Here is a 25,811-nt window from a genome sequence, read left to right on the forward strand (position 1 = left end):
GGACGCAGTTAATGTTTTCTGTCCCTGTATTACATAACTTACGAATGCCCTTCCGTCGCTGCACCAGTATTCTGCGCGGAGTTTCTGAAATAAAAATCAGTTTTTTGTTTCCTAGAAGTAAACAGTAGCCTACATTATGTGAGTGGAGTAGGACCCGAAGGAGATACGACATTAAAGCCCAGGTCATATGAACATTCTTTTATTTTAAATGTAATAAATTTTTTTAAAAAAATGATACAGAATTTTAAAAAAAAGATAGGAAATTGACAACGGTTGTTACATTGTGTATTGTTATCTTCAAAGGAGTTGTTCATATTACCAGATACAGGCATGCAAAATTGATCAAATAATGTAAGCACTAACTGTTCCTTTCTATGAACTCATAGAAATTAGTAATAAAATTATCTTAGCTATCTTGTGTAGGTATATATATATATACATTTTTTTTAAACTCGTCCTTCTTTCTTTCTTGTCTCCTTTCCGCCATCCCAGTTCTTCTTTCCTTTTGAGCAGTTTCTTTCCCTTTCCCAATATCTATTGTATCTTTTGGGTTTTATTTAGTCTTTCAGTTTCGTACACTTGGGAGACAATATGATGTTTACACATGCGGATCCAATTTATATCACTTATGTATATGATTTCTCGTTACATCCATTTACCTATAAAAGCCTTGAGTTTATCTTTCTTTATACCTGAGTAATACTCCATTGTATAAAAATAGCACATCTTTTTTATCCATTCCTCAGTTGAGGGGCATTTAGGTTGTTTCCAAGATTTAGCTATGACAGATTTTGCTGCTATACACACGGGTGCACGTGTGTATATGAATGACTGAAGTTTTACGGGTTAGATCTAAGAATGAGATTCAAAGCAGAAGATAAATCTACAAGACAGTCATTCCAAGTGGGTCCATGATTTTACCTATAAAAGCCTTGAGTTTATCTTTCTTTATACCCGAGTAATACTCCATTGTATAAAAATAGCACATCTTTTTTATCCATATCCACGGGTGCACGTGTGTATGGTGCACACCATATTGCTGTGGTGTGATGTTTTCAATTCTTCTGGAAAAATACCCAGAAGAGGAATAGCTGAGTTGAATGGGACCTCGAATCCCAGGTTTTTGAGGAATCTCCACACTGATTTCCATAGTGGTTCTTTGTCATTCAAGAAATGAAAATTTAGAAAACACTGAGATTCCATCTCACCCCAGAAAAAATGGCTATCATCAAGAAATCAACCAACCACAAATGCTGGCAAGGCTGTGGAGAAAAAGGAGCATTTTCCACTGTTGGTGGGAGTGTAGACTGGTAGAACACACTGTTAAGTGGTTAAAAATTAAGTATATCTTTAAAAATACAGTTTTAAAAATCTGCAATAAATAATTCCAGTGATTCAGTGTGACTTTTTCAAATATCCATAGGTAGAGCGGTTCCTCTGTGCCAGGTGACGTTTATGTCCATAACTCATGGAATCACCTTGGCCACCCTCTGAAGTGGGGCTGTGAATCTCATTTTACTGAAAAGGTTACATATCTTATCCAGAAGCCTGCATGCAGTAAAAATACCTGGGTTTTCTGGCTCCAGAATTCATTCTCCCTATTTTAATGTTCTATACCAGGCTATCTCCACGCAGAGAAGTCAGTTTTACCAAAAAGATTAGAGAATGCACTCAAATAATCATGGACCCACTTGGAATGACTGTCTTATAGATTTATCTTCTGCTTTGAATCTCATTCTTAGATCTAACCCATAAAACTTCAGTCATTCAAATCTTGATCTGGAAGAGGTCATTGGCTTGAGACCGGTTACCTTCCAAAAACGTATGTCCAACCTCCAAATCCAGGGGTGACTTGTGAAATATAAGATGTCACAACTCTATAAAGATTCTAAGGGCTGGGGATTTAGGTCAGTGGCACAGCACCTGCCTGGCAAGTGCAAGGTCATGAATTCGATTCCCGGTACCAGAAAAAAAAAAAAAAAAGATTCTAGAGATATACGTATTATACAGTGGTACCTCGGTTCATGAACTTAACTCTTTCCACCATTCTGGTCACAAACTAAGTTGGAGAAGACCAGAATCAAATGTCTGCATAAGGTCAACACTGAAGCTAACCACTGAATTTGTTTCAGTTCTCATCCAGTTTGTTTGCATATAGAGGGAGGATAGAAAAAATTTAAGCATATTTAAAATGTACTATGAGTATTTTGTCTCCTAGGCATTGTCCTACTGCAAATCTTGATGCAAGTTTATATGACTGGGAAAAATATTGACCTGTCTCAACATCGTCATCCAGTTGCACAGCAGAGACATAAACAGTACTCTCGGGAGGGTTCCTGTCTTATAGGAAACGTGCTGGCTGGGAAACTGGCTGCTAGAGTTGTCCAGCAACTGGGGTTCCATCCATCCATCACTCCCTCGAAAATTGAGCTCATCTGTAGGACCGAAGCTCATTCAACACAAGCACTTCCAGACTTAGGCACAGAAGAAGAGGGCAGTGTCCATTAGTGGAAGGGAAATGGTGGGACCAAGGAGTTGTACAAATGTCCCTTCTGCTCACGTGCTATCTGCTTGGATTTCATCAACAGCCCATCGTGCTAGAGATGCTGAGAAGTCTGTTCCTACAGGGCCGGAGCTCACTCCTGGGAAGTAGTGTTGTGAGAAGGCAGAAAGACAGACATGTTGAAGCCCTCCCTCCTGCTGCTGTTCTGCCACTTCTTGTAGCTTAGCACATCTTCCCGCCATGTGTAAAACAGTTCATGCTCTCCCCATAATTGGTCCAAGGTGCCCACATATTGGAACATGCAGTTCACCATCCAAGTGGCTGTGTTACATGCATCATGTAGTAGGGCTTTTCCTAAGCAGACTAAGTGATTTTCTCTTCCCTGTTTGTCCCAGTTGCTGTCCACATGTGTAATGAAAGTGGTTTCTCTGGTACAGCACATCTCCCCTTGGGAAAACCGAGTGAGGGATGCGGGCTGCTCACTGATGCACCGCACCAGTCCACCCCAGCAGGGAGGAAATGCAGACCTCACACCCGCAGGAGGGCAGCTGCTCGGTGAGCACAAGGACTGCTGCTGGCAGTGCTGTTGGGAGTCGCCCAGCTGTCCAGAATAGTCTGTGACGTGTTGAAGACACGAGCTTGGGCTGCATGGCTTCCGTGGCCTGCAGACTTCTGGGGGAGTTGCAGTGCTTCTGCAGACCGGGCTTGGTCTCTTTAGTCTACATCAGGAATGATGCCAGTTGGCTTCTAGATATTTCCTTCCAGGGAGTTTCTTATGTGTGCAGTCCCACAACTATAGTTCAGTCTAGAAATAATTCTTAAATGTGACATTTTAAATTTAGTCACTAGATCCTGAATTTAAGCCAGCCCCATCTTTTTCATCTGAGGGGCGGCTTGCTTGAAGACAGTGCTGGGTGCCGACCACTGGGTGTGATAATAAGCACTGGACAGTACCGATTTTAGAAGTGTCCATCTGCACTGCAGCGGAGGTTGCTAGCTGCCCACAGTGTCTTGTCCTCACATGACTGCCGGGCCAGGAACGGCTTCTCAGACCTCTGTGTGTGGCTAAGACCACGGGGTGGTTGTCACCAGTAGAACCCGAGTGCAGTGTGTGTTGCTTCAAGCCCGAGATTGTCATGATGGGGTGGGGCTTTCATGCAGAGCCTCCCTCCTTTAGCGGCCGATGCCCAATGCCTTGGGCAGCCGCGGAAGCCTTGCTTGGGAGAGAACAGATGCTCTCTGGCTCTAGATCTCTGCATGCCCGCTGGGAGCAGAGAGACTCTCCACATGCAGCTGTGGCCTGTTAGATCCCCTTAGATGAGGGAGAAGTAACTCTCCTGTCCTAAGGCATGGAGTGTTTGAGATCATCCTCTAAAGGATTTTGCATCACCTCAGATAACAGAATCATCTTTGTACATTTTGAGCATTTCCAAGACACTCAAGATCTGAAGAAGTCAGCCGCTGTCTTTCCCAGACTCGCTGGCTCCTCAGGATGGGTACATAATTTGCACTCATTTAAGGAGACTCCTATTCCCCAACCTAGATGAGGGTCCAGATGGGGAGAGTCTTTCTAGGATGGTAAAGTTCGGTAGCAGCTCTCACATTCCTAGAAGTTACTTAAGCTGTGGAATACATATTCAGTGAGTTAATTTTTGCTTAGAACCAGTCCAGATTTTTGGCTTGCCTTGCAATTCAGAGCGTGACTAATGTTCTCTCGGAGACAACTGGCACAAAACTAAAATAATCGTCCTCCAATGAGAGCAAGGCAAAGGGACCAAAACTCACATTGAATGTGCATTTTTCAGCATATTAAATGTACCTTTTTTATTTAAATGAGATAAAAATGTGATGTCTTTCAAAATTAGAAATATATGCACGATACTACAAAGAAACAACGAGGACCTGATCTTATTAAAAAGCTTCGGTACAGCAGAAGAAATCACCAACAGAGTGAAGAGACAACCCACAGTGTGGGAAAACTTTTTAGCCAGTTGTTCTTCAGACAAAGGACTTCTATCTAGAACATATAAAGAATTGCAAAAATTCAGACCCCCCCCACCCCAGATTTAAAGACCCAATCCAAAAAGGGCATCTAGGATCAATACACACTTCTCAGAAGAAGTACAAATGGCAAATAAATACATGAAAAAATATTCAACATCACTGGTCATTTGAGTGATGCAAGTGAAAATAGCACTGAGATTCCATCTCCCTGCAGAGAGAGTGGCTGTTGTCAAGAAATCAACCAATAACAAATGCTACCAGACCTTTGAGGGAAAAGAAACCCTTCTGCACTGCTGGTGGGAGTGTAGACTGGTGCAACCACTGTGGAAATCAGTGTGGAGATTTCTCAAAAAACTAGAGTTAGAGATTCCATTTGACCCAGCCATTCCCTTTCTTGGTATCCTCCCAAAAGAATTAAAAGCATTAGACCACAGTGATATATTCACACCCATGTTTATAGTAGCACAGTCTCTAATAGTAAATTTTAGAAACAACCCAAATGCCCATCCATTAATGAATGGATAAAAAAGATTTTTTATACAATGAAGTACTACTCAGCCATAAAGAAGGATAAACTTGAGACATTTATACTAAATGGAAGGACCCTGAAACCATACTAAGTGAAATAAATTGGACACATATGTGTCAATATCACACTGTCTCTCTGGTGTGAGAAACTGAAAGTGTAAATAAGAACCAAAATGTGTAATGGATATTGTGAAGTAGGAATGCTGAATAGGGAAGATGGATGGGAAAGGAAAAAAATGAGAAAAAAAGAATAAAATGGAAACAAAGCTTTCTAAAACAGGAGGGGAAGAGGACTTGAAAATAGGGAAGAGGAATGGGAAAAAAAAGAGGTACAAATTCCCTGTGATGAATGTGATCACGAATGCATGTCTAAATTGTACAATGAATGTAATTTTAAAAAGGAAATGTGTAGAAATTTATCAATGAACAATATAATCGGTATCACCCTGTAAAGGAGTCTAGGAGGGGAGTGTTGCTCAGTATGTCAGTGTTTGCTTCACTGCTTCCTAAGACCGAAAGTGAGACACTTGCCTGTTAATTTTGGACTGCTGACCTATAAAACGGCACTAAAATCTGTATTTTCTCAGGTTCTCTGAGGTAGTGGTCGGTCAGGTGAGCACGTGAGTGAGCGGTGGTTGGCTCGCTGCCCTAGCACACCTTTGGTGCTGTGTGAGCCGGAGCAGTAGCCCAGAAGATTTAATAACTGATACATCTCCAGCTTATTTTTGCTCGGGAAAAGCATCCTCAATTTATCAAGATCACCTTTAATGATAGGATTCAGACGTGAGATGTCTGCAGTGTGGACTGTTTCTGGTCCTCTCCCAGCACCCCCAAGTCTTCCTGGAAAGCCAGGACATCGGAAATGAACAACACTTTGCTTTGCTAGGGGATTCGCGGGGCTGTGATTTTGTTTCGTGGCTGTAGTTTCACTGTGCATGAGTATGAAGCTGATTATTTCAGGGAATTGCTTTGTGTGCGTATTACCTGTTTTACTATTTGACCTGCCATAATTCTGAGCTTACCTAAATAACATACCACTTAAATATCACAGTGGGATTTTAAATGTTAATTAGTAACATCACAATAGAAATTATATTTTACCACAATAGAAATACCTTAATTTAGTCTAATCATGGGCTATTACTTAAAAGCAAATACCTCAGAAACCTCATAAAAGAGTATTAATATTTTTAAATATAAACCACCTAAGATTGTACATTATATTAAATTTTAATGATGTGGCTCATAATATAAATTATACTTTTAAGCCTTTCGTCTTCAAAGAAAAATATCCATTTTACGGAGTGCAGTAATTCCGGCCAGTTGCTTTCACTTAGTAGTTGGAGCAGTGAGAACAGAAGTACTAGGTGAACGCGCTGTAGGAACAATAACTTCCAGGTTCCACTCTCATTAAGTCACCCATCAAGTGCGTTGCTGGCTACTTCTCCACTCCTGGCTGCAGCCCCTAGATTGGCGGTGTCTTAACCTCTCTCATTCCCACTGTAATAGGTATTAGTCTCAGTCCAGCCTGGGAAGAGGAAACACAGTATTTTAAAGCAGGGAAAGTTTATTTTTATTTTTTATTTTTTGTCTTTTTGAGACAGGGTCTCGCTATGCAGTTCAGGCTCGCCTTGAGCTCACTTTGTAGCCCCGGCTGGCCTTGAAATCACAATGATCCTCCTGCCTCAGCCTCCCAAGTGCTGGGATTACAGGTGTGTGCCACCACATCTGGCAAAAGTTTATTTTTAAATGAAGAATGATTGAGTATCCTAGTGACAGGGATACTGAGGGACTGAGTAGAATTACAGAGAACGCTACAGACCTCATGACCAGCAGGTTGGTATCTTATCTAACCCTGCATATAATAACGACCCCTCAGGCTAAGAGGGCCCCGAAGGTGTCCTTCATCCTCCTGCACCTTGACCAGAGACCCAAATTCCTTCTTGGAGAGAATGTGGTGGTGGCCCACCAAGCAGAGAGATCGCTGTGCCACCAGGCTGGCGGTGTCTCCTGTGAATCTGCATCTGGGGCCCAGGTGTCCCTGGAAGCTCTGCCACAGGCACGCCTGGGATTTACTGCTGACCTGGGGGCCCGGGGAGCTGCCCAGGCTGCTGGAGCACAGGGAGCCTGGGGCCCTACCACACAGCAGGACACAGGTGCCAGGAAGGCCGCAAGTGTGCCCGAGCCTATGAGCACCAAGCACAGCTGGGACAGTCTCTTCTCCCTCAGGGTCCGTCCGTCTGTGCAGAGCTGGAAGGTGTCATGCCAGCCCATATCAAAGGCCCTGATCTATTCCCATGGAGCAAACCAAAGGGTACATTGGAAGTTGAGAGGAATAAAGGATACCCAGCCTCGCTGGCACTGGAATTGAGACACATGCTCTTTAAATTCCTAGTAACCACTAAGGCAGTAAGTTGGGGTCAGGTATTACCGAGAAGTATTGGAAAGTGAGCGGACAAGACTGCCATCTTGTGTATTGCATAATCCCAGGGTCACAAAGGGAGAAGTATTCTATATTACTGGCACTTAGTTTCTGCAAATGCAAATTGAAAGACTTAAAATAAAATAAATTTACTGCATCAGTTACATCGTCTGTGTCAGTAATTACATCTTGGGGGAGTGCTATCTTTAAATGTGCTGTTTCATGTAAATGTGATTTGTCATTTACAATGAATAAATCATCTTACTACATTACCACTAATAGGAAGGAAATTTCACAGCCAAGGAGGGATTTGTATATATTTTCTGACATATTCTAATTGGCCAGATTATCTTAGTTGGCTAATAAATCTGACTCTCTGTAAAATTCTCCATAATTTCCATAGTTTCTCAATAAAGAAAAGGGAAAAATAGTGTTGCATAAGCCTTGTGAATTAACAGTATTCCTACGAGTCATGTCTAAACAGTTCAAGAAGAGAGACTTCTCCAACATGAAGTCATCATCTAATTCATTAGTATTTATTTTTCTCAATGAGTTCTAAGGTTGTGCGCACGTATAGCTTTATGAAGCATTTTAGTTAAATAAGTGGAAATTAAATTAGAATAAGTATAAATTAATTTCTTTTAAAAATCAGTACAACTAGACTGAGAAGTTTCTTCTGATTATCATTAAAATCTAAAGGCTATAAAATGAAACCAGCTCATTGACTGTATTTAGCTTAGCTAACATCCTTCAAATAAATTTAAAGAAAACAGTTTTGATGTAGTTATTTTAGTTAGAGTTCAACCTCTTAATTACACTTTCCACATGGCTTTGCCATTATCAAATATATGAATGTGAAAGTTAACAGATCACACTATTTTATGCCAACAAGGTTATAAAAATCATCTTATATAGATAGAGACAGAATTACAGTGAATGAAAGTATAGGAATCATTCCATGGAAGGCAAAATTTCCAGTAGCGCCGCACATATTTTCTGGGGGGTGACTGCCATACGCCAGCGTCACCTGGTCAGACAGCAGCCAGAGCCTCCTGCATGCGAAGCGATCTCACACAGGAACGGCCTGAGGGGGGCTGCTTTTGTCTCATAGCGCTGTGTTCCTGTCCACTCTGGAAAAGACAACAGTGAGGGGAGAAAAGCTGGGCCTCCCCTTTGAGCCCCGGGGGAAATAAATGGAGCTTTGTCGTGAGGCATTCTGTGCTTTCTCCAGTTGTATAATACTTTTGTAGGGCATCTCTAATGTTTCTATTTGATTTCTGTGCTTTTCTGTAGCTTCTCCATGGGTGGATAATAGTCGAACTCCAAACAAGATTGACCTTTATGACGTACGCCGGAGACCATGGTAAGGATTTTTAGCTGCCTATAAAAAAAATGTGATAGACCAAAGGAGGTCATAACTTTTTAAAATAGTAGCAGGAATCTTCCCATTATTCGGATGAGTATTATCTAATTATATAGAATGCTCATGCTTTTAAAAATAAATATAACTAAGGTAAATGTCTTGGTTACTTTTTTCTTGGTGCTGAGACAAAATACTTAACACCCAGAATCAAGGAAGGAAAAGTTTATTTAGCTCATAGTTTGTGGAGGTTTCAGGCCATACTCGGCTGGCTCCAAGGCAGAGTGGCACATGGCAGAGGGCTACAGTTCATGGCAGCAGAAGACAGCAAAAGCAACAAGAGCACAAGGGGAGAGCAGCAGGCAGCCTCTTCCCTCCCTTACACTGTATGCAAACTAACTGCCCCAGGGCAGGTGTAGCACTCACACCCATAACCCCAGCATTGGACCATGGGTCAATCACAAACTCTAGAAGCCTGCCCCATGACTGCACGGGGCTTTGGGGGACATCCATACACAAACCATGACAGTGGAGGACAAGAAGGAGTTCAAGTGGGGGCGTGGTGGATACGGTTGCAGTGGTGGACCCAGTTCATTTCCGATGGACCATGCTCAGCGTTGTGCCCTCTCACTGCTCTCACTCCTGGAGCTGTGGGGTTTTGAGGGCTGAGGGTTTGCTTGCTATAGACTGGCAGAGGGATGACACAGTCTAGGTCAGAGTTTGCCTCTTGCTGTGAACTAGTGCAAGCTGACCCCGAGGTAGGAGCTGCCCTTGGTTATACTTGTCCAATTTAGGATGTGTTTGTTCCTAAAGAATTTCTACTTCCCCACAGTGTAAGCAACTCATTCTCCTAACACAAAGCTTGAAAAATACCAATAGGCCATACTTGGGCTCAGTTGGAAATGATTATTGATTTGGGCACATTTCATTACTAATAGTGAATGTATAAGCATTTCTTTCTTGATGTTTCACTTGAGGCACAACACAGTGTTTTACACTTTCCCCTTTTCTTAGCAGTACCTCTGTGTTCATATTCATGACCAGAGACCCTTTGCGTCATTTAGAAGTACACTGTATGGTAATTTTTAAAAGAAATCCCCTAATATTGGATATTTAGGTTATTCTGAACCTTCTGTTGGGGTTCAGGCAGATTCTAGAAGCACACTGTTGATTCAAAGGACAGATACGTGAGGCTGTTAAACGCCCTCCTAAGGGTCCCAGGAGCAACTTCCGTGACACCAGCAAAGCGGCTGTTGTCAGCGTGAGCCCTCCTGTGGCAGCGTTTCTCCAGCGAGTCCCTGTGGAGGTTGCTGATTGGAGCCAAAGCAAGTGGTCACATGCTTTGGGTTAGAAGTTGACCATGTGGGGAGAAACGTAGAAGCTAGAATTCCACCATGAGAAGCAGGTGGGTGCTGTGCTTTTCTCTTCCTATAGAGCAGCACACCAGGACACACAGAGGCAGTGCTAGGGCGAATGAGGCCGTATTCCAGAGCGTTCCCTGCCACGCTGCCCGTGACCTCCATGGAGAAACAAGCCGGGGTCAGGTGTGAACTCCACCACTTTGTGGATGAGGAGAGCTGGGCAGGCCCCCGTGCCGCAGCCCTCTAAAAGGCACCAGGCAAGTGACCCGGCAGGCTCCTGAGACCTGGGTTTGGAGCCATGGGCAGGAGGTCTGGACAAGAGCAGAGAGTTGGGCTCAGCTCAGCGCCCCCCTGGGGAGCAGACCCGCTGCATCCTGTCGGTCTGTGACCAGCAGCCTGAGCATTTCCGGTCACCGAAGTTCAGTTTTTCCCACAGCCCGGGAACCATCTGTGTACAACTCCTGGAGTTGCCTTGCCGTGATTCTGATTTGTGGGGCTCTGGCTGAGATTGAGAAGCAACCTTTTGAGCTGGTTTGCCAGCTGGTTCTTGGTTGGACATGGTAAAATTTTGAGAACCCCCGCTCAAATGCTTGGTAATACCATTGCCTGCTACACAATTTTTAGTTACTTTATTGGCCTATTGTATTTATTTTTCAATTGATGTTACTCTTTTTAGGTTCTTTTATTTATTTACTTTATTTTTGTTTTTTTTATTCAGGGACTTCTTATGTAGCTCAGCCTGGCCTTGAATTCACAGCAATCCTCCTGCCTCAGCCTCCCAAGTGCTGGGATTATAGGCATGTGCTACTATGCCCAGTCCTAAACCACTTTTTAAAAGTGCCTAAACCACCTATTTTTTGTTTTTATTTTTTGTCTTCAATAGTATGACAGTCTCTTTTTATTAGATGACATAAAATACGTGGTTAATGATTAAGTTCAGGATAATACAACATTTCCTATCATTTCAGCTGTATAACAATTTTTTCTCAGGAAAAAGAATGTCCTTCGATGAGTTAATTTCCCTTAATATTCACATTAATCTCCATCTTTTGTTATACATACCTGGGAAATATACTTTAAATATCACGTCTTTGGGCTCTCCTGTGTTGTGTCTGATAGAGCCTTTTGAAGCTGACACTGCAGAATGTGAATCAAACCATTTTCTGCTGGGACGGAATAGCACTGGGTCTGAGCTTAGCAATAACTTACCTCAGTGGTCTGTGAATGCCAGTGGTACCGTGCTGATGTTTGATGGATTGCAAGAGAGGACATACGCGTGTTGTTATTTGTTTCAGGTATATCCAGGGAGCAGCATCTCCCAAGGACATGCTCATTCTGGTGGACGTGTGAGTAGTGTTCGCGTTCGTAGGGTGGGAGCATGAGCGGATCTGAGGGAGCACTCGTAGGTCAGGCTGAAGAAGCATATGATCGGTTAAAAAAATCAATAGTTACGATATTTTTATTCCAGACAGAGACACCATATTAAGACAGCAACAACATCAGCAGAAACTATTTTATTGAAATGAGGAGACTCACGTTTATATCTGAACCACAGTGGAAAATGACGGCATTGTTCTGAAACCAGAGCATGTTGAAGAATTATTTATTGGCTTCCAATGTTTGCTTTATGTTGAGGACAGTATTAAAGTACAGAGTTGCTAAAACCAAGCAGTTCCTGATACAACAAAAAGCAAAACAAAACAAAACAAAAAACACACTTAATTGGCACTCAGTAATTAACAATTCAATCGCTTTTAGGGGTCTGTCCACAAAATAAATACTAAGTATATGAAATATTTGTATCTGGACTTTTTTGGAGGACGTGTTCATGTACAAGAGCAACAATCTGTGGAATTTTTACCTTGGCCCTTGGTTCAAGTTCAGATGCACGTGGGGTGGGAATGGCGCTCCTTGCCTGGAGATGAGCCCTGTGGGGAGGGCTCACAGAGGGCACAGCCACCTCAGGCGAGAAAACCGAACACGAAATCCTGGAGGTGAACTGCTGTCTGGTGGGGAAGGGAAGCTGTGGCCCCAAATCTATCACCACGGTTGCTGTGTGGCTTTATGACTGCTGGCGTAATCCAGTCAGCAGAAGGCTCCTCGGAACAAGGACTCTGCTTCCCCCTCTGCTCACTTCTAACCCGGCCTCCAGAGCTGGTATCTTCCTGGATGAGTGACTATGCCACGAGTATCCATCCGTAAATTTTTAAAAATTGCCACTTACCATATAATGTTAATATTTCATTAAGAAATACATCCTGATATTGGTAGGAAAGAAAGCAAAATTTCTTATGATTTTCCACTATGCCAAAAGATCTGAGTTTTTCTATTGACTTTTTCTGTTGATTACTTAGGATAACTTTGTTAACTGAGTATGACATAGGTAGTCCAGAATCAGTACATATGTTAGCTTGCTTCAGGTGTGGTTGACTAAATAATGGTGAGTAATGTGCAGAATTTCTCTCTTCACAGGAGTGGCAGTGTCAGCGGCCTGACGCTTAAGCTGATCCGAACGTCTGTCTCTGAAATGCTAGAAACTCTCTCAGATGATGACTTTGTAAACGTGGCTTCAGTGAGTATGAGACAATTGCGCTTTCCTGAATTGCCCCTGACTTTAGATACTTCATGTGTTTATTGTGTTCAGAGGGATCGTGGATGCTCCCGTAGGGCTGCCTTGCTGAGCCGTCCTCTCTTAGCTGCTCTTCCCACCCTTCCATGCCAACATCTGTCTTCAGTTCCAGAGTGGTTACCCTTGCAGAGAGTAATGGAAATAAAGAACACAAGTGAAAAGCATTCGTATTCTCCTTCCCTCGAGGAGCCCAAATAGTAAAGTGAGCCCTTACCCTTGTGGATACCTTTGGGGCTCCAAAGGAGCTCGTCTTGCCAGATTTTGAAGGCAATTTTCTACTCACTGTAAAGCTCACTTCCACCCTGGATAAAGAGCCATCATGCGTTATTTTTTTCAAGAGCCTTTTTTTTCAGTAACACAAGAACCAATAGGCAATTGAATGAGCTCAGAACCGTTTTATGTTTCTTACTCCTACCTAGGAAATACTAAACTCTGAACCAAATGAAAACACAAGTGGATGTCACCACATCTCATTTCATGTCACTGCACTTAGGCAAAGTGTTTCTTGGCCATTTTCCGGTGGGTGTCACGGCACGCAGAAGTGGTTATCTTCATGAGGTGTGGTGGAGAAGAAGGAAATGGTGGTGAGGGTACTTTGTTTTGAACGTTAGAGAATGTCTGTCTCTGAAATCACTTGGAAGGAAGGAGTTAAATGTGGTCTGGGATAGGTTTTTCTCCTTTGCCTGGAGAGGAGGGCAAAGGGGAGGCAGGGACCTGATGTAATCACTTGTGTGCTGAAGCTCCAGGTAGCGAGTTAAGGATGTTTTGCTAAGGGTTTCTCTAAAGTATGTTCAGAGGGCTATTTCAGGATAAGGCTAACTATAGTAAAGAGAACCCATTGTCTATGATATAGGAGACTAGAAAATTCCTCACAGGTGATATGATTCTCTGGCAGAATAAACTGGAGATATTTTATAGCCTAAAGAAACTCATTAGAAACCGTGTGAAACTCATGTGAATTCATTTCATGGGGCCAGAGGGATGTGACCAACACAGGAAGAACACAGCTGGGGAGCTGCCCATCTTCCACGCCAGAATGCTGTCTGCTTCCTGTAAACCTTAGGAACCCCTTAGTTCGTTGTTATCCTTGGCATTACTTAGTAAAGTTTGATGCTGTGTAAGATCTCTGATTTATCTTAGTTTGATTTCACAGTCTGATCCCATGTGTACCTTGCCACTTATTTCAGAAGAATGCAATTTAGCCTCACTTGTATATGAACCTGTAAATTATAAAGGCATTGGGATGATTGCTACCAAAATATTGTCCTTGGTTAGCAAAGAGAAAAGCTTACACACAAGTTATGGCAAATTTGGCATGTCTCATTAAATTTATACAAAAGCAGCCTGTCTTCATGTCTTCTTCTGGCTTCCTCCAGACCAAACCTGGATTGTGGATCAGAGTGCGTGGTTTACCTGGGAGGTGAACATGGGAGACACCGCTCAGTCACTGCAGGGAGTGAGGCAGGGGAAGCGGAAGCCAGACACAGGATCCAAGTTAGATTTAGGGAACTTCATCCTGCCGATGAATTCTGGAAGCCACAGCAAACGCTCACTTCAAAACCATCTTGCCCAGATGTGCGGCAGCCGCCTTCCACGCGGGTGGGAAGGGCGGACTGTGGCCACAGAGGAAGAGGGAAGCAGAAGCTGTGGACGCCAGCCCTGCGGAGCTGGCCAGTCCACTGTGTCTAATCAGTGATTCTTAGCGTTGCGGGCCAGTGGCAGTGCTTAAAAGTCAAACAGAGAAACGTGGTTCACCAGGATGGTGGGCTTCCAGATAAAACCAAATCAGAATTTATTTTCTTCTTTCATTTCATTTTATCTGTAGTGTATGTTTGGAATTCTACATATATTGCAATTCTAACTGTCTTAGTGGGTTAGTACCTGTATATACCACAGCTTGCTCATTTATCCTCCCCCAGCCCAGTAAAAGATGCAGGGTAAAGAATGTGAACAAATACTAAACATAAGTAAAAACTGTGTCCCTTATACAGTGTGTAGGCCCTTATCTGTAAGTGTAAGAATGACCCAATTCACACATGTTGTCTCAAGCCAAACACAGCAAATTTCTTTAAAGAGTTCCTTTACCAAAGCACAAATAATATCCTCCTTTAAAAGGTAATAATAAATGTATACTTTACAGAAGTATTTCTCTTTGTTTTTGCCAAATCATTATATTCACATTCTTTACCATGCATCTTTTACTTGTATCAAACATCATTCTCCTTTACATTTTTGTAGTAGCGTGTGTCAACTCTATTCACAATTTATAAGAAACATTACATCTTTATTACCTACCATGCTTTCTTTAGAGTATAAACTACCTGAAATTGATATATTTAAAGAGAATACTTGGGGCTGGGGATTTAGCTCAGCGGCAAAAGCGCCTGCCTGGCAAGCGCAAGGTCGTGAGTTCGGTTCCCGGTACCGGAGAAAAACAAACAAACAAAAAAAAAATAAAGAGAATACTGATGCAGCATTTTTAAAGAGAAAAGGCAACTTATATTTGTTGTTTTTAACTAGCCATTCTTATTAAAAAACAAATTTAATAGCATGAGATCCTCAGAGTGGAAAGCCTCAAAATGTATCTGTAATGTCACATTGTATTTATGTGTGTGTGTTTCTGAGCCCAGAAAGGGGTTTGACTTTTCAGGAGTAAAATGCTGCAAGCCCTGGAGGCTGTGAGGGACGTGTCCGCTGACAGTGGGCGAAGCATGAAAGGTGGAAGAAGGGCTTCTCGTGTCCCAGTGCAGCCACACTCCTCCTGACCCGATTGGACACTAGAGTATGATAGTGTTAGGAACATTAGAGTCTGTTTTCTTCTGGTGGGCTTGTCTAGCGTGTGGTCATTATAAATTGTTGTCTTTGATTTCTCACCAGAAAAAAAAAATCAGAATATAATTGTGCACATCTTTGTAGTTGCTTGTAGGGCAGATACTCCAAGGACACTTTTTATCATTGGCCCAGACTGTAGTCACCTGAGGACTCCATTAAGTAACACTTTATAGATGCAGGTGCGTGACAAGGAGGAATGAACCACAGCCAGGCCAGAGGGTGGCGGGGGAGAGGGGAGCCCTACGCCAGGGAGACGCTTTCTCCAACACATAATTTGTACAAAAAGACTGAACTCGCTGGGCGTGGTGGCACAGGACTGGGGTCCCAGCTACTCACACACCTGACACAATAGCATCAGGACTTCAAACGCAACCTGGGCGATTTAGCAAGGCCCATCCCAAAATTAAAAGGCCTGGGAAGGTTTCTCAGTGAGAGAACCCCGGTTGCGCAGTGCGTGAGTCCCTGGAATTGGTGCACTGTGGAGCAGCCCGCCCCCTGAAATACAGGCTGTCGATTGGGGTACAGCCCTCTGTGGGAAGCAAGTCTGTGCTGACACATCCAAATAACGAAACGTAACCTCAAATATGATGTCCTAAGCGTCCTGAAGGTCTTCGCTTCCCATAGTACGTGCACAAGGGAACCAACCCGTGCGGGCCTGTGCGGACCCTCCGCACTTTCCTCCTCCGCCGCGTTATTGGCCAGGCTCTCTCTGGATGAATGGCGTGTTCCCTCCTCACACACGTACCTGCCTGTTCAGCACAGAATTTTGCAGTAACAAGGTGCAGCCTTTGACACTACTAGTTATGTGACCGCCTACGAGTTGCCTAAGGCTTACAAATCCCAGCTGCTTTCCTTTACAATGGACAGAAGCACATAGAGCTTTCCAAACCCGCAGGGAGCACCAAGTGAAATGTCACGTAGCATGTGTTCATAGATTATGACCATTACTACGGTTATTAGTTTTGTTTGTATTCCAGTTTTTTTTTTTTTTTTTTTTACCAGCTGTTGGCAAACAAGTCCTCATGAATCTGTCATATTTCTGCAGGTGTAAGCATTGAAAGCAGTCAGCTTAGGGTTTTGAATATCCCAACAGGCAAAGATAGAGGTGCCTCTTCCTGGAAGAAATTTACAGTGCAGAGTAGTTAATGCACTGTGCAGAGAGGTGGATGGGTGTGCTGTAGGTATCTTAGCTGAAAACCAGGGACCTCCTCATCTGCAGAGTCCCTGCCTGAGTCACATCTCTGCCCGTGTAGGTGACCCCTGGCCCTTCTCCTGTCGTGCTGCATAATCGGGGCTGGGTGTGCTGTGCAAGCAGAAACCTTGCTCTGGCTTCTGCTCTGCCCGTGAGTGATAAACGGTCCTTTGACTCTGACCCAGAGGGCTCTTTTTCTGTTGTTGTTGTTGTTTATTGTCTATGAAACTGTAAGAAGCTAATAGGTTAGGTTGCACTTAGGGTGAAAATCTCGTGCAGCCCACGGTCCCTGACTGTTCAACCCCAGCTGGAGTCAACGTGGGCTTGCTTTGGTGGGGGTTTGCACTCAACATAGAGGCAAGGTGAGGCACGGCTTCAATCACCCCCTTTCCTGTGTGCTTTCAATCTCAGCTTTCCTTCTGAAATATGCCTAATGTGTGCCAGACAAGGCCAATTTTAAAGTTAGCAAGTAGGTTTTTAAGTGCTCGGCATGGGGTAGTTTGTAAATTGTTGTACAATTTGACCTTAAAAGCAGTTTTTTTTCCCTCTGCAGAACTCAAAGCACCTCACAAAACAGGCTCTTCCTTTCCCACACTGCAAATGAAATAAGAGATATAGGGCCTGCCAGTCAGGTTATGTGGCAAGTGAAATCTAGGAGCATAATTTCATCCCTTGTCTTCTCAAATAGCTGTGCACCTAGATTCCAGGAAAGCTGTATGTTGACCTATACCTCATGTGTGTCAGTGCACAAGAAGATTGTGCTGGGTGCTGTTGCTTCTTCGGGTGGCGTCTGTGGCCCAGCAGTGCACCCGGCCTGGAGGTGCTGCTGGGCAGTGTTAGAAAAGCAGACTCCTGGGCTCCATCCCAGACCCGAGAAGGCAGAATCGGCATTCAGCAAGCCCCCAGCTGACTGCCACGCTGCAGTTCTGATCGCACTGCTGTTAACCGTGTGGACCCCGCCGGGATTCCCCGAATCCAGGAGGTGGATCCCTCCCTGCGGACGGGGTAGGCACACAGCAGTTCAACCGGCATCCACTGGGCTGTACCACGTTTATCACTGAGTTCCTCTGCGGGATCTTGGTAACATGGAATTCTTAACACTATGCATATTTGTGAGTGTTTTGATTTTGTAGCCTTTTGCTGTTTGGTGGGGTGTTCAAAAAAACAGGAAAAAAGTGTAGAATTTAGGTCTCTGAAAGAACCAAAAATCTTTCCTCTTCCTTTTTCTAAGGTGAAGATAAGTGCTCTGAGAGTTATCTTCACTTGGAAGACACATTATAGAAATTATACACTGAAGAAAGGACAGAAGAAAGGAACACATTCGGGGAGCACCGTGATAGGGGAAAGTAATGAAGCTTATTTAGTTTTAAGAAAGAGATGCCAGTGGATAGTTTAATTGCTTTGCAAACATAAGAGGAGTTTATAAGAAGGTGTTGACAAGCATAATAAATATTTTCCATTGATTACCTGGCATAGTAAGGTTTTATTACTTGGAAATTAGTTCTACATGTAATTTTGGAAATAGCAAAGTGATGTGAGGCCGAGGGAATCTTTTTATTGTGAACTGAGGTATCATTTTAATAGTATAAAAATAATTGGCTTATTTGCTGGGTAAACTGTGCAAAGACTACATTCAGTTATTGGTTAAGCACTTTCAGTGTTTATCAATGAAGATTTTCTCAAATTACATTTATTCACTTAATTCTGGATCTAAATAAGGAAGATGACAACCTGGCCTGAGCTATAGATGTATCAAAATTTTTCATTTATTAAATTAGGCTAAATTAAATGATCATATTTGTTGATCATTTAATTGGGTCAAAGTTCAAAAGAAATTAAAAAGCAAATGGATTCTATAGCTATATTAGGTAGAGTGCATCTAACTTTAATCTTACTTATTAAAACCCCATTTCAGAAAATTCCTAATGCACTACAAAAGCATGTAAAATCTTTCCTTTAAATGTTAAAATGCAAAGGGCTTCATCATAAATCCATAATTTGTGTAACTTCTTACAAATTTCAAGTACAATTGTAGGCATACACTTTTTTCACAATTAATTCATCATTCTAATGTCTTGTTTAGTAATTCATGATCATAATATCCATAAGATATATTTTGTTTTATTTTTCTGATTTTGATGCTGGGGATCAAACTCAGGGCCTGGCTCATGCTGGGCAAGTACTCATCCACTGAGCTACACCCCTAAGCCTTACGGCACCCTATGACATATATTTCAAAATAGTTTTTCACTCCTCAGGAAATTTCTTCTGCTTAACTGTGTGCTTTATGCTAAGTAAGACCTTTGTTCAATTTTTTCATTAACTCAGATCCTCTCCACGCTGTGTGTTTTTCAGATATATCTATTGGATCTCAGTGAATGGAGATCGATCGAATAGAATTCCATCAGCTCTCCATGGTCACTCATCAGTTGGTTTTGTGATTCCGAGAGCCACTTCATGTTTAAAAGAATTCACTGGAGATAGTAATACCCTTGCTTGAAAATGGCTTCCTGTTTGGTGCATGTCTTGTCGATTTGTACAGTTTAGAAATCGCTGGCGATTTGGGGGATCCCACACTTGACCTTGTGGGTCCAGAGAACTGGGTGCTGTCTCAGCTCTCCTGCTCCTTATCAGGGACACCCCCATCCCCAAGCACCTCTCCAGCCCAGCCACCTCCCCAGTCCCTCCCCACCACTCCATCTCGCTTTGTGTTTCTTCTACCATTTCTCTTCACCTGATATTTGATACGTGTGTGTTCTACACTTTCTACATCCTTATACTCCACAAGTGTAGCCTTCTCCGAGTGTGGATATTGTTTTGTGCCACTGTGACTGTGTCAAGAATAGTCCAAGGCACTGTGGACCTTCCTGCGTCTGTGCTATTCTTTGTCAGTTGTAAGAGTGCCAAACAATTGTTCTATGTGGGTGTCAAGGCTTTTGTAACACATGTAAATCACTGATAAATTAAGTTTTCTTTTGTAGGGAGAGTGAACTTCACTCTTCAATACTGTGATAACTCCCCTCTGTAAAGGCTTTCAGTATATAGATCTGTCATTTTCTCAAGGTTGTTTAAGCAAATAGCCATGAGCACACACTGTAACTGGTGTTTTTTCAACCAGGGAAAATTTTCCAAGCAGTCAGCTTCCCCCATCATGAAAGCGTGGTATTGATCAGGTGTGCCTCACAGTGTTACTCAAGAGGATAGGTCAGAGAGTATGCGAGCTTTGGATTATTTCACTGAGGTTTTGTCTTCTGTAGCTGGCTTTCAGATTTCCAGAGGGCTATGAAAAATATTTGCAATAGAAAGGTTTTTATATCTGAAGACTGCCAGAGTGGGAAAGAGCACACTGCCCGTTCTTCTACTTGGACACAGGCTGTGGAATCAGGCTTGTACCGTGTTGGATTAAAAGATGGTTGAAATGTTCAGGAGAGATGAGTGAAGAAGCAAAATACAGATTGCTTTTCAAGGAGAAGAGTGGAGTACTCTCAGCTGCTTAAAATTCTCCTAAATGCATATACAAAATATTTTGATTTTCTGTATCAGGATACAAATACATTGTGTTAACAATGATGCTTGGAACTTACTTAGAAACCCATGCAATTTCAGAAAAGGTGATCAGACCAAATACTGAGTATGTCAAGATTCAAGCTAATTGGGATATTTCTTAGAAATAAAAATATTAAAGTCTTTCATGTATGATCACATAAACTTATAGGCAAACACATTTTTGTTTTTATATTATATATCATAAAGATAAATTTTGCCCTTATATAGTACATATAAGTAAATTATAATAAACCACAATTCTGTTTTCTCTATGGGTACTAGTCTCTTTAGACACACAGAATTATTCCTTTTCCATTTAATTTTTTTTCTGATTGTTAAGCTATCGGGCATAAGAGCTTGAGTGGTTTTGCAGATGATCTTGAAAAACCTTTTATTTCATGAAAGAAGCTGAAGTGCAGTGGAGGTAGTTGAGCCTGTTGCATCTGTGAGGCTGATTAAAGGCAGGACTATACACGATTTTCTTACACTGAGTGAAAGAGTGGAAAATTTTCATCAATACATTGCTGTCTTTTTGATGATGGGCCAAGGTGACCACACAGCAGTGCGGACCCAGTGCTGTGGATGTGAGGACAGCAGTGACCACGTGCAGCACGTTGTCGGGAATGGCAAATCTAACTGGGAGTGTGGCCATACCTTCTGGTTTTCCCTGGAAAATGAAATTAAAATCACGTGAGCAACATTACCAAAAATTGTGAACTACCTGGCAGTACTTTCAATAACATATTCAGGACTTATATTAAAAATAAGAAAGTATATGAATAGATGAGAATTAGAGAAAAACAAGTGTGTGAATAAAGGAGATAGACTGAGGGGAAACGAAACAGGGACCTAAGGAATAATTTCTCCTGAAATGCAAAGGAGACTCAGGTGAAAACACTGGCTTTTCTAACTCATTGATAAGTGCAATTTTATTCAGATAAAAATAGTTCTAAAGCTGCGTAGGAGGACAGATGTGGGAATGTCTCAGGACAGGGTTTGATGACGTGTCCTTGTGGAATTAAATCAGAAGTGGTGAACGCTGTGGGGAGAGATCAGGTTGTTGGGGTTTGGGCCAAGAGGTGGCTGTCCGTGACTGGTGACCCTAGGCACTTGGCCAGACAGTGGGAGCCTCGTTTCCTCTGCAGAGGTGAGAACCACTTTTACACTCAAATCACAGCTTGGGGGCAATTCTGTGACTCAGAGCATATCAGATGTTCACCCTGGCATGTGTGATTCTCAATACAGTTTAGCTAAGATTTTCATTTTATGAAAAAGTGAGTTTATGGAACAATTGAAAAGTAAATGAATAAAAGCTGCAGGTACATTATTCAAATCTTATTATCAGAAGAGATCATTAATCAAAAAATTATTTAATTAAAGGGAAATTGCCCATTTGAATACATAGTTCACTGCCTCCTAATTTTGGAAAAAATCAATTCCACCATGACTAAATGTCAAGATTTAAATTAAGCACAAAAAAGAAGGAAGAAAAAAGAAACATTAGGCGTTATAAATGAGTATTTGTCTGATTAATGGATAATTTTCTAAATGCAAAATATTTTTATAAAGATCACAAAAAATAGGTTCATAGATTCAAATTGAAAGGTAACTAAAAGACTGGACCCTGCCCGCTGCCTTGCCCTTTCCTGCGGTGCCCTCTGCTGACCGGGGTCTTCCCAGCATCAGCTGCCCCCTTTGCGATTCGCGAGGCTGCACTGTTTCATTCCTGTCATTGTTTTAAGTTAATTACGTAGTTTGAATTTGTTATGTGCTACTAGTTATACTTGCCTTTCATTAAAAAGTTTGCCAACAAACTGTAATTTTAAAATCACCCATGTTTCAAAGCCGGCAGGTTTGTGAGTTGGATTTATTTTTTTGCTAATCATCTATGCCCCTTGAGCCCATAATATCATAATATGGCACCAGGTTTACTTTACATTATAAAGGGGACCTTAGGGGGTGTTGTAAGAAATAATTTAGATATTGGTGGTTTTCCCAACACCAAGGCCTTGTAAATTACGCCTGGTTTCACCCACTGTAGCGGTGCTCACAGCAGACATGGCGCAGGGCCGGCCGCGGGTCTCCTCTGCAGCAGCTTAGGCTGCGGGGAGGGTCAGTCCAGGAGACCGAGGCTGGGGCTTCAGAGCCAGGCAGGGGTGACCAGGGCCACTTCTTCTCCACAGCAGCTCCATGTTGGCTCTCTTACCCTTAACTCCTTGGAGCCCTTTTCCCCTTTCCGGGGAGACTTGTGCTCCATTGCCATTCCTGGACAGAGGCCCTGGACGCCCGGGCTGCTTTGCTGAGAGTCGAGGTGAAGGTGATCAGCAGAGGGAAGGGCAGTGTTGGCGAGGATCTCTCCTGCAGCAGAGAGTGGTGAGGAAAACAGAAGCTGCCTTCACCAACAAGAGCTCTGCTACTTCATTTGGGAAATTAACAACTGGTTGTGGCTCTGGATTGTCCTTTAATTGGATACTTGTGCTTGATGGTGACATTTCAAAGGAAGGCTTTTTGTTTTTGTTCTTGTGGGGGGGCATTGGACCCATGTACTGGTCATATTTATCTCAGAAACTATTTCGAACTAGCCTCATGTTGGGGTATGCCTGGGTTATCCTTTAGTGAACTTTATTAAAAGCCCCTAAGACTGGGGATGTTTACCTGAGTCTTTGTCCTTAATTAACACCATGTTCTCATTTCAATACTGAGCGTATTAACAGTTTTCTTTTCATATAAATACCTTTTAAAATAAGAGCATTGCAAGTTATTTAAGAAATGAAATTGCAAGTTATTTAATATCTACTATGGACCAGGCTGGGTAATAGATTTGTACACATCGTCATTTGACTTTTTATGGGTTCAATTTGGACAGAATTTTTATCTTTCTAAATATACACATTAACATATTGTAGAAGAAAAACACAGTTTCTCTACCTTGCAGGCCTATGGCTTGATTATTGATCAACATTTTGCACTACCTTTTAATTTTCCTACATCTGAGGCGTTATGCAGAAATGTGCACATTCATCAGCAAATGGAAGCATACCCACTGTGTGCCTGCTGCAGGTGGTGAGGTGGACAATTTTTTTGACCATGTAAGCTGATAATAGGACAGTCTGTCCAGACAGAAAAAGAGATGTGAGGTGGTAACTCATAGGTGTCCTGTACGAAAGAGAGAGATGGAGGAGAGCTGTATTTTCTAGGATTGGAAAAGGAATCAGTGTGATATTTGTTTTGGTTTTTGACTCTGCAGCCTTAAGATACACTTTCAAAAGAAGCACTTTCTTAAGATAAAAGCAGGGCACCTGAGTTCTAGGTTTTCACTCACTTTACACAATTTCAAAGTTTTCAAAAGCTATCTTAACGTGGTTGCTTTGAGGGTTTTAAAAAGTGGTTTTAATATATGGACACGTTATCAAAGGCAACCGTTTAAGTTTGTTAAAATAAACACACAAACACACACACATATATTGTAAAGGCAAGTGATCTAAGACATCTGAGTGTATTATCTAACTTAGAGCTTTTACATTCATCCTCACTGCGTGGAGGGTACGGTTTGCTAGAGGGAGTTCTACTTCATGTGGTACTGCTCACCCTGCATTATTTATGAGTTGTATTATGGGAGCAATTGTAATATTTCTGTTATACATCACTGAATTTGTATTTAGTGAATCACATTAACATTTCATCATTTTATATTAAAGTAACCTAATGAGATGCTTCACTTTTCTGTGCTAAAAGCAGGTCAAGGCCAAATGAAAGTCTCTGGGATCACAGTTCATTATTCAGTGCTCATTTTATGCATAATTTTTATCTTCAGGATGACTCATGCTTTAAGAAAATCAGTTAATAACATTTCCTGTAACTATTTCTAATAATTCTCTAAAGTCAGATGTTTCCTATTAATAAGTTGGCAAACTGTTTCTCCCTTACTAGTACAGAGTGAATTCTCACATTCTTTAATTTTCAAAGTGGAACGCTATTGGAGCCAATTATCAAAGAGCAGAAAAATGCAAAGAATAAGACATGGGAGTGGTCATTTGGATTGAGGATATTGAGTTTTGAACCTTGGAGTTTATAAAAAATAGTTAATGGATATATTGAATACAATATATACAATAAATACAATAAATGTATTTATTCTCATCTACCCCACATGCCTGAAAGTGGTGTTCAGGACAAAAATGAGGAAGGGCGTGAGTCGTGTGTGGGTGCAGGGTGCTGTGCTTCCTGCTCCGGCGCTGCCTGCTCCCCAGCTGAGGAGGTGCTCATCGCCGGCTTCCCACTCGCCCCAGCTCCCGCTGTCCTGGGACAGCGCAGCCCAGCAAGTTTCTGGCAGGAATTCTCCTCACCACGTGACCACCCCTCCTCCCGCTTCTTCTCAGTTCTTACCTCTGCTGTTTCTGGCACCCCGGCCTGTCTTCACCACACAGCCTCTCGCACTCTGGGGAACCCAGGTCTCCCCTGCAGGCCCCACGATATGGCTCCATTTGGTTCCCAGAGGAGACCCTGAGAAGGTGTCCTGAGCCTCGTCTATTCCTGCCTGCTCTGCGTAAAGGACCGTGGCCTGCTGGCCCGGCAGAGGGCTGTCTTCCCGCCTCTGGGCCAGACTTCCTCTGCAGACCTCCTTTCTGCCACCAGCAAGACCCTCAACCTCCAGACCCCTCCGCCGTGCAGGCCCTGCAACTCGACCTTAGGTTTTCAGAAAACTGCCTTGCTGCTCCTCATGTAGCCCCGGCCAGACTTTTATACAGAACCTCTGCTTTTGCTTTTTGGGTTTTTTTGTTTGTTTGTTTTGTTTTTTAATCTTGACAAACAACTAAGACTCATGTCAGATGCTTTCTCATACACACTGAAAACTCAGCCTCCTTGAGCTCTGGGCATCTCTTGCCCAGCACCCAGCTGTCCCTGAGCCCGCCAGGCCCGTACCCATCCAAACCCCGTCACCCATGGGCATGTGAGCAAGGTCAGCCCCGACCTGTCCACGTGCAGAGACCCTCACACCCTAGCGCTTCTCAGAAGTAGACCCTGAGCTTCCTCATTCACCCTCTCCCTGAACAACAGAGCTAACAAGTGTTTGCAGCCGGGGGACTGCGTTCGAGAGCTCAGCACTCTCTCCTTGAAGTGTTGCTTACCTCAAGTCTCTGTCCCACGTGGCAGCCAGGGTGTAGTCTTAGGATTCTAGATTGGGTTACCTTGCATTGGGTATAAATCCTTCCTGCAAAGATTTATATTCTTCTACTGACAGAGAATGAAACCACAACTCTTCAGCATTTCCTTTAGAGCACACAAGATCGAGCCCTGCCTTGCTCTCTGGACCCGTCGTTGGTCCTTGTGATATGATAAAGTCATGCTCTGCTCCTGCGTGTTCCCCTAAAAGCCTCCCCTCCCTGTATCATGGCCTGTTTACCTGCAGTGCTCCTCTCGCTGTTCCTCAGGG

At 42.8% G+C, this 25,811-nt stretch overlaps 1 protein-coding gene across 4 annotated transcripts in view; it reads left to right on the forward strand.

The window, feature by feature from the left end:
* Cacna2d1 (calcium channel, voltage-dependent, alpha 2/delta subunit 1) overlaps positions 1 to 25,811 on the forward strand; it is a 419,185-nt gene that overhangs the window by 314,698 nt on the left and 78,676 nt on the right. For all 4 annotated transcript variants that reach the window (XM_013510508.1, XM_013510509.1, XM_005377191.2 and 1 more), the window contains exons 8-10: positions 8,751 to 8,820; positions 11,474 to 11,524; positions 12,651 to 12,750. In XM_013510508.1, the coding sequence (XP_013365962.1) occupies positions 8,751 to 8,820; positions 11,474 to 11,524; positions 12,651 to 12,750 (221 nt within the window). The remainder of the gene's footprint in view (positions 1 to 8,750; positions 8,821 to 11,473; positions 11,525 to 12,650; positions 12,751 to 25,811) is intronic.

Source organism: Chinchilla lanigera, unplaced genomic scaffold, assembly GCF_000276665.1.
Source record: "Chinchilla lanigera isolate Chin_1 unplaced genomic scaffold, ChiLan1.0 scaffold00009, whole genome shotgun sequence".
NCBI lineage: Eukaryota > Metazoa > Chordata > Mammalia > Rodentia > Chinchillidae > Chinchilla > Chinchilla lanigera.